The following is a 14,887-nucleotide window of genomic DNA, read 5'->3' on the forward strand; positions in this document are numbered from 1 at the left end:
ATATTTGTTTTAGAGTAGATATTGGGAAGAAATTTCGTAATATGAGAGTGGTGAGGCATAGGAACAGGTTGCCCAGGGAAAGATGTGGATACCATATCCCTGTTAGTGTTCAAGGCCAGGCTGGGTGGAGCTCTAAGGAGTCTGGCCTAGTGCAAAGTGTCCCTTGCCAGGGATTGGAACTAGATGATCTTTAGGGTCCCTTTCAACCCAACCATTCTATGATTCTATGAAAATGTACATTTTAAGAAGTATTTGGCTGACTTAGAGATATCCTTTTCTTATTTCTTTTTCCTTTGCCTTTGGACAGAAATTTCTATTTTACAAACACTCACTAGCTGTGATGGACATGTTCTACATAGATCATAGCTATTCCTTCACACTCTTTACCTGCATGCTTCATTGTTCTACGTCAAAGAGGACAAATCTTCAGGAGGCTCTCAAGAATAGAAAGGATTTGAAGAATTACTGTTTTAAGATTTGCTTGTCCCTAATTATTTTCTGATATGGAACATATATTTGATCTGCATACTTCCTTTTCTTAAAAAGAGAGCATAACAAGTAACTGATTTGTTCTTTGTGTCAGTTCCCTGCATATTGGCTGATCTTAAGTAGCAGTATGGGGAAACTGATTGTTTCAGGTTGGTTTCCTAAAATGGAGGGAAAGTAAACTAGATACTTGTAATTTGTGTTAAGTCTTTTGGACTGTGAAACACTGTTTTTTAAAATTCAAGGATTTTATTGGCAAACCAAGTCTGCCTTTCAGAGAGAGCCAAAGAGTAAGCTAAATTATTTAAGATCCTTTTAGTCCTGCTGGTGAAAAGGGTAAGACTTTGGAGGGCGAATCATCCCAAGGAAAAGGAGCAAGTAAATCCTGTGCATCAAAACCTGGTTAAATGCACAGCTTATGTCAACAAACATTTTACTTTTAATAATATCACTTTGACTTTTGTCCCTGACAACTGCAGAAAGGCAAATCCTGCATCTGTTTTAAAAGAGGGCTGGTCAGCCTTATTTCAGTCTTTGGGAGAAAGGGGACTGTTTTCATGAAGTGCTGGTGAAATTGTGATGATTAGGAATAGCCAAGGTGAAATTTTTTTATAAGAGCAAATTGTGCCTTACAAAATCATCTGCCTACTCTGACGGAACTATTTTGTCTGTAGCCAAGTGTCTTGGTTTGAAAAACAGATGTCTGCTAAGGGAGGGCAGGAGCCTCTCTTGGAATGGAAAATGTAAACCCCTTCACTCCAAATTATTATAATTTTGAAATTAAGGGGCTCTCAGGCAAAGATACGAGAACAGGAATAACAGTTCTTTACTAGTATGTACGATGAGCAAACAGCAGCAGCAGCTCGGCGCTGACAGCGAGCAGAGCCCACACCCGCTCCCGGCCCTCTCTGGGCCGCGGGCGCCTTCCCCGCCGGTGCAGTTCCGCTCGCAGCCAGCAGGGGCGCTGCTGGCTCCCGGCGGGCAGGGCGGGTGCGGGGACTCCCCGCGGCTGCAGGGGGCGCTGTGGCGCGGCTCGGGCAGCGCGCGGTAATGGCGGCTCGGCCCGGACGGGCAGGGCTGGCGGGGAGGCTTTGCTGCACAAACCCTGGGGCAGCCGATCCCCGTGCCCCAGCAGCACTTACGGAAACAGCAAGCTTGATCGGCAGGATATCTTGGCAGGCAGGCGGTGCAGAGCTGCAGTGCAGTGAAAGGTCAGAGTGGTGCTGAAGAAGTGGCGGGGGCAGGACAGGGGCAGCCCGGCTCCCAGCAGGGCAGAGAGGGGTGGGTCAAGATCCCGGGCACCCGAGCAGACGGTGACAGGTCCCTCTCTTAGTGAGGTGGGTGATAATGAGGTCTCAGTTCAGTGGCTGCTCTCACGAGCAGAGGCTCACCCCACAGCAGAAGAAGCAGGACAGCTCTGACTGTCCTCATCTGAAGCCTAGAGAGAGAGAGAAAGCAGTTGCCCCAGCCCTATCTTTTGTCATCTCAGTTCTCCCAGCTAAGAGAAGTTCGACCAGATGCCCCTCCTCCTCTGAGCTTGACCACTTCTTTTGTTTATCTTAAGTACCCAGTTGTTAGTGTTTCCTAGCAACTAGCAGGGGAAAAAATCCCTAAGTTAAATGGAATAGAGAGAAACCTAACCCCCAATACCAAGGACATAGCAAAAGTTATTATTTAATTCAATGTCAAGTGTCCCATTATCCTGTCTCAGTCTGGTGATTCCTGTAGTAAACTGGAGGATGGACAGCCAGGTGGGTTTAGAAAAAGAAAACATTGAATGATTGGCCTCAGAGGATAGTGGTTAGTGCTACTTGGGAAGTGATGACAGGCAAGGAATTGCAAGGATGTGTCCTGAGGACCTGTACTGTTCAGTATCTTTTGGCAATACAGTGGACTCCTGCCAAGTTTGCAGACACAGTAAATTGATGGAAATTCAGGGGTAGTACTGCCAAGCAGACAGACCTAAACGAGCAGAGGAGGAGTGGGTGGAGGGAGACTCAAGAAAGTCAAGATGGATAAATACAGAGATTTCTTCCACCTGGGAAGGCACAACCCAGGTTGAAGCAGGTTGAACTTGAAGCAGTACTCACTGGGAAGGAGCTCTGATGAGAGGGATCTGTGGGTCTTGGTAGAAAGCAGGGTGAATATGAACAAGCAGTGTGTAATGAAGATTAGCAGTATTTGGGCTGTATAAAAAGAAGAATAAGTAGAAGACTGGGGAAAGGCATTTACTCTCCTTTACTAAGCACTAATTAAAATGCATCAAGAATATTCCACCTACTATTCCACTCAGATCAAAACACACACCCACTCATCTAAATGGACAAAAGAGAGATGTATAAAATGCAGTGAATTTCAGCAGAGGAGCAGAAAATGGATTCTTTGGATTGCATTTAAAATCTTAACATTTCAATTAATTATGTGTTGAAACATTAATTGCTTTAACAAAAGCAGAAAAAAGCATAAGTAAAAAGTGTTAAAAATTCAAATGTTTTGGGTGTCCTAGCCATAACTGTAAAATTATTTTTTGAAGGTGAAAAATGGGTTGACTTGGATCTTAAGGGTTTTGTTTGGTTTTCCAGAACATAAACTATATCTTCAGTATTTGTAAGTGTCCTTTCTTTAATAAACATGCAGACTTGGAACTACAGAGTCTTTTGACTTGCTTTTTACGGGCTGATATTTAGAAGTATTCTGAAGTCTAATTTCTTCCTACTGAGGAAAATAAGTCCAAACAGAAGAGGAAGAACAGAAGAAAACAAGTTTAAGTGCAGAAAGGCAAGCAGTCGGGTGGGTATAGTGGTGGAAAGTGGGTGGGAAGAACGGATGAGCAATACTGGGCAAAGCATTATGAAAATAAAAAGAATAAAGGAGTGGTGTTGAAACATATGTATACATTTAAGAGAAACTTCAAAGATGGAAAGGAACTCTTGATATTGTTCAAGCAGGATCAGCCAGAGCAGTTTGTCTAGCACTAAGCATAGTGGGGGTTTTTAATAATGTTATGGGTGGTTACTCAACAAGCTTTCTGAACAATCCAGTGTAAAAAGAAAATTCACACTTGCCACATAAAATGCATTTTATTTGTATTTTTACCTCTTATCTTGAGAGAGGGCTACTTAGAGCAGTCTGGCTCCTTGTTTATACACATAGGAAGAAACATCCTCACATAACCCTTCTGTTCTCTAGACTAAACACTTCTGTATCAAGCCTATTAGTCATTTTTGTATCCCTTTTCTGGAACCACTCCTGTAAACCCATGTCTGTGTTCTCTGGGGAGCCTACACCTGGCCTAACTAATGCTGAGTCATGATTGGCAATTGCTTTCCCTCTACCTGCTGGCAATGCTGCTCTTAATGTAGTCCAAGAAACTGTGGGCCCTCTTTGCTTGCAAGGGCACATAACTGGTTTATAGTCAGCTTGTTGTTTTGTTTTTTTTTTAATGTTCCTCAAGATCTGTCTCTACCAAGCTGCTCTCCAGTCAGGTGGAGACACTCAGCAGGTACTGGTATTCCCTCGTGCAGGACTTGAATTTTTCTTTGTTTAACATGTGAAATTCCTTTCCGTCCAAATCTAAATGGTGGCAGAGGCAACTAATATTCACTTTCCCAGGGACTGAGTTGAAGCTGATCAATCTGTCATCAATCTTCCTTCTTGAAGATAGGCATGATATTTGCTCTCTCCTATTTAACAGGAAGGTGTCATCGCTTTTTAGTAACAGGACTAAGAGTACACACATCCAAACATCAGGCAGCTCCCTCAGAGCTCATAAGTATGACCTGTTAGAGCCAATGGACTTCTATATGTCCGGTGTAAATGCTCCATAACCTAATTTTCCACTGAGGCTAAATCTTCCTTGCTTCAGCCATTCCTTCACTCTTGGGGACCTCAGGTTCTTAAACACTGGTCTTAGCAGTAAATACTTGAGGCAAAGAAAGTGCTGAATACCTCGAGTTTTCTGTGTTTGTTGTTATCAGGGGCCCTGTTATACTGAGCAATGGCTCCACATTTTCTCTAGTTTTCCTTTCCTGTCACAGAATTTTACTCCCCTGATTCAAATTAGTAACAGTAACCTTGGCTTTCCCAACCCTTCATCTACACAATAGGATACCTCTTCCTGCCCCAGATCAGCCATCCCAGCTTCATCTCTGACACATATCCTTTCTATATCTAAGCTCTCTATTAATTTCTGCCAGCTTCCTGTTGCCTTTGATGTCCTGCACATGGTGATAGACCGTGTTTGAGTTTGGGATAATGCTTAAATATCAATTAGCTTTACTGGGTCCATCTCTACAGGGTATCTTGTAAAATTTTTCCAAGTAGATCTCCTCAGAGATTACGTTTTACTGTCCTGAAATCCAAGGTTGTCTTGTACTTTACCCTTCCTCCAAGAATTCTGAACTCCATCATCTCATCATCATTGCAGACAAATTTAATGTTCCATGACAAGTTCTTCACAGTTTGTATGTGTCAGTCTAACAATTTGCTTCTCCATGATCAGGAAGTTGTTACCACTTCCAGAAATTCCCTCTATTGTTTGTGTTCTACTTTGTTGACCTTCCAGCAGATGCCATGGTGCTTCAATTTCCCTGTGAGAACAGGGCCGGTAAACATTTTCCAGTTGAGAAAATATCCCTGCGAGAACAGGGCCTGGCAACTTTTTCCAGTTGTCTGAAGGAGTCTTTGTAGATTTACTCTCTATATCAGGCTCCCATTACAGCATCACTAATGCTCTGTCTGCTAACCTTGATCTCTAAGCTCTCAACTAGTTTCTCATCTGCCCTCATATAAGGGACAGCTGCTCCTAGTCTTCCTAGCCTCTTCTTCCTGTAGAGCCCTTAGTGATTAGCCACAGCATACCAGTCATGTGAGCTATCCCATCAAGTCTCCATGATCTCACTGTGGACATGGAGCTGCATTAATTACACAGACCTCTGTAATCCCCTTTGTTCATTGCCCATGCATTAGTGTATAGGTGTTTCAGGGAGGCACAAAAGTATGCTTTTCTCACTTGTTTGTTGGGGAATCTGTCCAGCAGTCAAACCCACAAGTATATGAGCATTTGGATTTATCAACATAAAAATTAATAATTACAGGATTATCAGAGATTCCAGACAAACACAGAAGACCGGAAAGGCTGTATTACCATTATGTAATGGCTGTTGGACACTTAAATGGAGGGTTTAATATCATGCACTAATGAAATTGGAAATCATGGTGGAAGCATTTGCTGTGATTTTCCTGAAGAGAGTTGGTCAATGTAAGGAATGAAGACATTACAAGATAATCAGCTGCCCTCTAAATGCTAAATTAGTTAGGACATATTTTCTCTCTAGGATTTTCTGACTTTCAGGAGTTCTTATTGAATCAGATTCATCATGTTCTGAGCAGGAGAATCCCTGGATTCCAAGCTTTTTCATTTACAGTAATGCTAACGTATACATTCAAGCCATGTAATAAATTCATTACAAACTTTCTAGGCTAGAAATGTGGGTTTCTCTTCCTTTGCAAGCACTTCTGCTTTTGGTTTGACATGACCATTCTTTGGAAACATCTTTGTGATTCTTTGATTCTGTGCTATTTATTCTCTTATGATTTCTGAAGGTGGATACCTTCAGAAGTTTTCATGGCTTGCTTTTTGTTTTTTTTTTCTTTTTTGTATGATTTGATTGGTTGGGTTTGTTTGATTTTGGTTGCTTGGTTTTAAAACATCTTAAATTTTGGGGGTTGGTTGTTGTTGTTGATTTATTCACTTAGGTTTTGGGGATATTTGGGGAGTTTGTGTTTTTGTGTTTGTGGTTTGTTGGTTAGTTGGTTTTGGTTTTGCTTTGTATTTTGGTTGTTTGTTTTTTCCAGAATGCTTAATGTGTTTCTGTGCTTTCAGGACTCTTCTATTCTTAGTTTTTTGGAAGGTCTTCTCATCCTGGCAGTATCTTGTGAATTTTTTATGAAGAGAAGTGCTTCTTCTCATGTCTTTGTTTTTGAGTTGATGTTCTCATTCAGTCTGGCAGGGTTCACAGATTGGTCTCTTGTAACTTTATCTTAGCTCATGATGAGTGTGTGCTGCATCTACTCACTGAATTGCAATATAATTTAAAATCTGGATAGGAGTATTTAACCTCTTATAGTAAGAATCACCTGTTTGTATCTTTGCTTCTTCCTAGCATGAAGGAACTTGTTGACTAGCCCAGACCCTTGGAATGATGTGTTGAACAGACCTTTAGTATTGTTTCTGGGCACTGCAGTTCAGTCTGCAAACACACAAAGTCAACTGAGCTTAGACTGTGTCCTGTGGTGCCAAGCACAACTCTTGTATCTTTGTTTTTCACATATGAAGCATTTAATTTTTTTGCAGTTGTTTAAATACTAGTATGTTAGCTTTATGGGTCATTGATCTGCTTTTTTACCTGGTTTTTCATGGACATTTGGGTGTTAACATCTGCATGTTTGAACTTGGATTTGGAAGCTGTAGATGCCTTCTGGGCATTTGTGATAGTGCCAGTTACAGTCTCAGTCCTGGCTACAGGAAGGGAGCAGCTGGGATGGTGGCAGTGGATTCCTCTCCTCATCAGGGGCGTTTCTGCAGCACCATGGACAGGGCCGGGTTTGGGGCAGGATCAGGACTTTCTGACGGCTCTGCTCCTTGATGTGGTCTGTGTTGTGGGGCAGGGATGTGCACAGCGTCGTGAGCCTCTGACATGGTTGCTGGCTGTTCTCTCAGGCCAGTTCTTCCCCCAGGTACTCTAATGTCCACCTGCCTACAGCTCCCTGGTTAAGGAGGAGAGTGAGTCTCTGTGTCCAACTCTGCTCTCAAAATCTGGCATCGTGAGCTATAATACATTGCTTTGTAAATACATCAAGCACGTCACCTATGGCTGACATTTAAAAAAGTAATATCCTGCCTGACTTGTATGTGTGTCCCCAGTATGGATTTGTAGGTTTGGGAGTATGTGTGTTTTGTTTTCAAAGGCATTAAAGATGCCTTTGCCATATTAGAATATGGTCCTCAACATAGCCTAGAAAATGTTAATTTAATTTTTTTGCAGTTGTTTAAATACTAGTGTTATAGAAAGACAGTAATAAAATATTTGCTTAGTGTGGAAGTTGCCACATGTCTTTATAATACTTGTGTAATAAATGAAAGGTTGAATTAAAAGCAGAGCTAATACTGTCCCATTTTGTAACTCTGTATTTTTATTTTAATGATTAAACAAATGTGTGTGGAATATTCTGAAAAAAATCCTGTAAATACTCTCTGCTTTTTTGCTTGTGTGCAATAAAAAACCCAATTTTACATAGAACCTCTATGTAATTCAGAACAACCTAGCAGAATTTGGTGAGATTATCAATGTAATGCCGTCTAAATGTGGGAAGATTTTAAAGTCACCTTTGAAACAAGTCTGTTTAAAATAAAATCTCCAGTCAACTGCTTCTAAGGAGATGATACTAAAAGTTCTAATAAGCATTTTGAATTGTAATATTGAAAGATTGTGTTTTTAAAGAAGTTGTTTAACTATGACTTGTTGATGCAGAACAGAAAGAGTTGCTGTCTGAAAACTTTACAAAAGCAGCATAAAGGCTGATTGATGTAAGGAATGTAAACAGTGTTGCATATGATACAGAAAGTGGTAGTAAATCTGGTTTTGTTTTGATTTGTATATTGTTTGTTAAGAGAATTTGTGTATTTGGAGAGCATAGCCAACATTATATTCTGTTAGGTTTTATTCTGATTGTGGCTGTTTCTCTACTGACCTGGGCAGTACCTTTTGATGTTAGCCAGTGAGACTGACTGTGAATTAGTTGTGGTAAGCATGACAGTGTAAGGTTTTGCTCTTAGCGGGCTTAAATATAAATCATCATTAGACACTTTTCATTATTATTCTTACTATGAATATGAAGTCTTGTGTGTATTTTTCTGGTAGTTTTTCCCCCCATTTTTATTCAGCATTGTATTTTGACTTTAGAATGTGTTAAAATAGTATACTTTTGATTTCAGTGCGCTAAAGTGATAAACCAAGAAATTTCCAGATAGAGATCTGACAATTGTCACTGAATCTCTCAGGCTGTAAGAAGTTATAAAGTTCTCTAAGCATGGTAACTGTCCAGCAGTTTTTATTTTCTGTGAACCTGACCTTCAAAATATCCGGGATAATGCCCACTTGTCACATGTCTAGTCAACTGTGATTTTGAATGTCTAAAGTGTTTTGCTACCTGAAGGTTAAAAAAAATGGAAATATGCAGGGGGAAAGTGCAAATAAAAGAAGGTTCAGCTGAAGGTTTCTCTCTGGATTTAGCTAACCTATCTCAAAGGAAGGCTTGCATTAGGAATACTGCTGTGTTGAAGGATCTGGTTTTGTTTTGGGATTTAATTGTTTCAGAAGATTTAGAGTTCTTGCTTGAAATACAAACATCCTGTTTATATTGCATAATCTCATTCTTGGTATGGTAGGGTGAAGAAATGAAGAAAGTTTATACAGTTGACAGCATATTATAGCCATAATTTTGTTAGATAACCATAATTTAAAAATCACATGATCATTATTAAAGCACTGAATGTGTACTGTGGCAGAGGAATTACTCTTTTACAAGCAAATTGCTGAGCAGAGTCTTTTAGCTTTGGTAAGGCCTAACCATTTAATATTAGCCATCATTTTCACAATGTTAGTTGATCTTCCTCTGTAGTTCCAGATATGCAGCTATGACATTAGTTGGAACATACCAGCTTTGTAATGTTATTTGATAGTATTTGCTTACTTCTTATGCAACTCATAGCAGAAAACAAAATGTTTTCTCTGGTTATAATACTGAATAGACTTTAGAAAAAACTTAGCCTGGAAGTTGCTTTCTGAGTGTTCTTATCTCAAAGAAAAATACCGGGCAAAAGAGAGGGAATGTCTACCATGATCTAGTGTGTGATAGAGAAGCTATGAATTCCATCAGTTTAATAAGTACTGCCTAGATATAGGGAATAATATTGCTAGTAAGTAGGATTGCAGTGTTATGAGAGAAAAACATGCCATGCAGCTGTACTAATTTTTTATTATTATTTCAAGAGTTCTTGTTTTACAGTATTAATTAGAGGAGTTTTTCATTTAGATAGCTAAACTAAAAAAGTTTGTTGCACTTCAACACTTTGATGTGGAAATAACATTTTTTGAGATGATACTTTGTAATAAAGTTGATGATAAAAGTCTGTGCTTCTGGATACTTCGCAATAGCTTTGCTGTTACTGTTTGGAACACTTACATCATTGAACCAACTTATAAATCTTTTCATGGTATCTTTTAAGGAAACAATGTCATAATCATTGTAGTTATAAGTAATTTTATAGTTCAAATTAGCACCAGTGGAATTTACTCCAAATTAATATTCTGCTGAACTCAAGTTTGGCTTGTTTCCCAAAGATACAAATAGCAAGTATCTAGATTTCTGGGTAAAGCTGTATGGTGGTTTACCACCTTCCTTCTTGACCATAGACTGTATGCAGAGAATACGGAGAATAAAAAGCTATTTTTTTAAAAGCAGCTTTTTAAAACTCTAAACCATAACACACTGGAGAGGGGAGGGGAAGGGAGGGGAGGGGAGAGGCAAAAATTAATGTAAAATATGCTTAAATTTGTCTGAAATTTACTATAATTTGAGAATATCAGTCATTAAGTATAAAATTTAACTATGTGAAAAAAAGTGATAGTTCTGTATTTTTGTTTTAAATTAGATCCACAACTTTGAGTTCTGTAAGAAATAAGTCCTAGAGGAATAACATTGCATAGGCAGTTAAGCAGTGCTAAAAGTAAGAAAGATTATAACGTAGATTTATGGCATTAAAGAATGTCAATAGGTGTATTTTGTTCTGTTTTCAACTTTAAATAATCTAGGAAAAACAAGACATATAGGACAGTTAATAAAATACTCTCCAAAGTCCACAAAATAACCTGGGAGATATTGGTGCTTGTAAGAGTTTGTTGATTCAGTTTTCCTGCCAAAGATTATGTTTACATCTTGTAATTTCTATATTTGAATGCATTGTGCCATTGTGATTGTGAATTGCTCAGTATTGTGGGTAATTCAAAGCATCTTTGCATGCTAAACCTGAGGTGTTACTCACAATGGTCAAAACTTCCTTTATGTATGATCCCCTTAGGGTGCAAATGTAGTTAACTCTAAATACATTCTTTTCCTTATCAGGAAATCAAACAGTTAATTTTCGGATGGATGTATTTGCATTGATGCGGCTTTTGCACATTCTGTTCAAATGGTCTAAATATCTAAATATTTGAAAATTGCTAGCATTTACTGTTTATGCATGTGACTAACAATGGGTAATGTTTTTCCTCCAAAAACTGCTGGGAAAGAAAAAGGTCAAAATAAATACAGGTGCCTAAGTAAACAGCTGTTACTACACTTAAAAGGCAATTAGAGTCAATCAAGACAATGATGGAGTCCTCTCAACCCCAGTTCCATGGAGACCTAAATACTGCAGTGTTTGGGGCCATGAAAAAGCGATTTGTCACCTGTGGTTTTTCCCTGGCTTGGTTTTTTTTCTGCCTTAGTTAGGTCATCATGTGTCAGAGTTCAAGAACTGGTAATCAGCACAAAGGAAGTGGTGACAACAGGCCAAGAGGTAGGGCAGATTCCAGACTGAAGCCTGATGTTTCTGGAGATTTTCTGATGTTGCAGTTATCATTACTGAATATGAATCTAATATCTTGTTTTCCTGGGTGTCTATCGTCTAATTACATTTTGCAGACTAGATCTTTTTATAGGGATCTGCTACCTGGCTGGCTTTCTTCAAACCTGTTTTCAAGTCACCTGTGTGATAGGCTCTCACAGATATGCATCAGTATTTTATTATACTGAAAATTCCTGCTTACTTCTAGATCAGGTAGTAAATTGAATGTGGTTAAAGAACAGGCAGTTGAAGAGAGCACAGTATCATCCTAAGGAGGAAGGAAAAGGGACTGCTTTACAACTGTTTGTGTTATTATGGCCATTTCTTCCTAGATATGTTTCCATTTGAATTACAATCTGTGTAGATACAAATATATTTTAATAAGACTAGAAAACCCTTACATTTAATATTTTCTGTGGCATTATTGTTGTGGAGTCTTGGATTATTTGTTATTACTAATCACTAAGAATTTGCACTGAAACCTGACATAGCAGGACTATTTATCATTTAATACAGTATTGTATGTGGCTTTCCAGAGTTGAGAAACAGTTAAAAGTCATAAAAGGGAGTTTGAAATTTTCTGCTGCTTTTCTTGCTCTATAGGTTCCAACTATTTTTCTGTCTTTCAGGTCACATTTCTGGTTTGTTTGTGGTACTATACTTTTATAATAATGTTTGAGATGCTGTATTCCAGAAGATATGGTTTTGCTGGTCTGCTGTGTTCAGCCAATAAAAACATTTTGAGGTTTTAGAAGGAAATTAAGCCATGTTGGGTAACTGTCAATAAAGACATACTGAAGTGCCAGTCTGAGGATAATGGAGTAGTTTTTTCTTTAAGCGAGCCCTAAATACGTGTTTTATTTTTTTCTTAGAAGTTACTATGATAGACTGATTTTTGTCAGTGAATTTAAATAAAGTATCCTATCAGGGATAAAAAAAGGCTTCTTTATCTTATTGCTTAGGATTCAAAAAGTACAGAATCTAGGTCTGAGGAACTAAGTTGAATGTACTTTTTATTCTTTTTGTTTTTCAGAGGTCCAGAAGACACAATAAATGATTGTAAAATCCTTTTTATAGAGGAAATGTACAAGATTGAAAAGCCAGGAGCCTATCCATTGACATTTGGGGATGGAGATTTCAAAAGTATGCACTTTTTAAATTACTTGAATATAAGTACAAATTGAGTGATGTTTCTTTAGAAAATATCAGCATGCAGAGGTAGTAGTAATAATTGGTTTGTGTTCAAGAAAGTAATTGCATTGAAAATTTTTAGATTTCTGTTCTGAAAAGTATAGTTATTGTAAGATGGCTGTATTACTTTATATATTCAGAAACTAGTAACAGCTTAGTGCTATCAGTCATAAATAGTGAAAAAAGGAAGCAGTTGGTAATGCTCTAAATGAACAGTGACGAATGGATTTGTAGTCTCATTTAAGTTCTTAGAGAGGTGTTCAAGCCACCAAAACTGCTATTGCAATTGACATGTAATTTAAGCTTTTAATAAATTATGAAATGCCAAAAATAGAATTAGTTGGTAGTGATACACTTTAACTCTGCCATTCTGTCAAGACAAAAAAAAAAAAGCTAAGGAACTTTGCACTAAAGCTGCTTGTGGCATTAAAAAAAGGGGATAATTCATGTTGGACTAGTTGACCCTGCTTGACCTTCTAAAAAAGTTACTATGCCAGACCTCTTTAACCTTCCCACTACAACAATAAGGAGCTAGTGGTAGTTTATCTAAAAAGTAGTGTGACATTTTATCCTAAGTTTGAAAATATATTTGAGTGCTAAGTGTTTGTGATAGCAACACTGAATAGTGAACTGCAGGTATACAGGTAGGTAGGTATTATATATAATTACGTATTACATTTCCTGACTCAATGCAATTTTTCAGAACCTTTGTAGGTGGCTCTCAGTGCACAACAATGAGTCTGAATAATGTTTATTTGCTGTCTAAAAAAACCCCACTGTTTTTCAGAGGAGTAAATACCATTCTCTGTGGTATTCTTAAAAGTAAAAATGTCAATTTCTCAACTCATTATTCATTTTCATTATTTGAGAATTACTTCCCTTAGATTACTAAAAAAAGAAAATTATCCACTCTGTTTTATTTTTTCTTGGTCACATTAAAAGATTTTTGCAATATCTTAAAGCATGTTTTGATTTAAAAAGATTACAGTGTGAGAAAATTGAAAATCTACAAATACTGGTTTGTGTTTACATACTATTTATTTTGCAAGTATGCGACATTTTAAACAGCATAAAAAATTGATTGCAGTTAATTTAGTTCTTCCCTGCAGCTACTGTGTAATGAATTAACTTTTAAAATTATGTGTCAAGGAAATGAGTGATTACTGTATTGCTGACTATACAAAATTGTCTACAATGGTGCTATTTGATCTCCAATGAGTATTTACTTATCACAGAATCATTTAGATGGCAACAGACCCATAAGGCCATCAAGTCCACCACTAAACCACGTCCCTAAGTGCCATCTGCGTGTTTTTTGAACACTTCCAGGGGTGGTAATTCCATCACTTCTCTGGGCAACATCTTCCAGTGCTTGACCATTCTTTCTGTGAAGCAGTTTTCCTAATAACCAATCTAAATCTTCCCTAGCCCAGCTTCAGGCCATTTCCTTTTGATTGACCCTCCCTGGCTACAAACTCAGGTAGTTGCAGAGAGCAATAAGGTCTCAGGCCACCTGAGCCTTCTTTTCTCCAGCTGCTCCTCACAGGACGTGATCCAGGGCCTTAATGAGCTTCACTGGCCTACTCTGGGCACACTTCAGCCCCTCATTGTCCTTCTTGGAATGAGGGATCCAAAGCTGAACACGGGACTTGAGGGGTGACCTCACCAGTCTATACTTTGTTCACTGATTGCCACTCCAATTGTTGCAGAGACAATACCTTCTGTCTATTACAGCTCCTTCCCTCCAATGTTGATATTGTTTCTTTAGTTGTAACCTCTTTGCATAAACTACCCAAATATTGACATCTGTGTAGAGATTTGCACCTCTGTGTATGTTTTATTTCATTTTGTTCCTGGTCCTAATCTTATTAATTTCAGCATATTGTTTATAATCTTCATAAATAAATATAATTTATAAATATAATATTTTAAAGTGTAATCATGAAAAATAAATTTATGTGGGAATTCAGCCTTATTTCTTGAACTGCTCTTTTTCCTGAAGACAACACTCACCACACAACTCTGTTCACGTGATTCTGGTTTTCTAGCCAGGTCAGCTGTTTTGCCTTTGTTCAGGTATGCACAGTGCACATCAGTTGAGCTGTATGCTATCACCACCAGTGTAGCCTTTCCTTCTGAACTGTACTTACAACCCCATTTGTGCTGTGTATTAAAAAATGTTAACTATATAAACACACAGCTCCCTTAGCTTATGTACTACGGAGAGATGCAGAATTCTATTACTTTTATTATTATTATTTAAATGTAATATTATTATTTTATTTAATTTTAATTTCAGATTAAATTAAAATAATTATTTGTCCTTAAATATTCTATGAGAAGATTGTTGTAAGCACAATCAGCAAATGCACTGATTATATTTTTATCCATATTAAGCTACCCTCCATGCCCATATCAAAAGATAGAATGCCTACTATGGAAATAATCTGTATCAGATAAACAGCGTAGAAGCTCTTATTTCTTGAGTAGGGTCACATAATAATTGGGTTTTGCATGTGTAAAGTGATGTTAATATACATT

General features: G+C 38.0%; 1 protein-coding gene across 3 annotated transcripts in view; it reads left to right on the plus strand.

Moving 5' to 3' along the window:
• UHRF2 (ubiquitin like with PHD and ring finger domains 2) overlaps positions 1 to 14,887 on the plus strand; it is an 82,754-nt gene that overhangs the window by 38,132 nt on the left and 29,735 nt on the right. For all 3 annotated transcript variants that reach the window (XM_005488154.4, XM_005488153.4, XM_074533293.1), the window contains one exon: positions 12,189 to 12,298. In XM_005488154.4, coding sequence (XP_005488211.1) covers positions 12,189 to 12,298 — 110 coding nt within the window. The remainder of the gene's footprint in view (positions 1 to 12,188; positions 12,299 to 14,887) is intronic.

The sequence above is a fragment of the Zonotrichia albicollis genome, chromosome Z, assembly GCF_047830755.1.
Source record: "Zonotrichia albicollis isolate bZonAlb1 chromosome Z, bZonAlb1.hap1, whole genome shotgun sequence".
In the NCBI taxonomy this organism is placed as follows: Eukaryota; Metazoa; Chordata; class Aves; order Passeriformes; family Passerellidae; genus Zonotrichia; species Zonotrichia albicollis.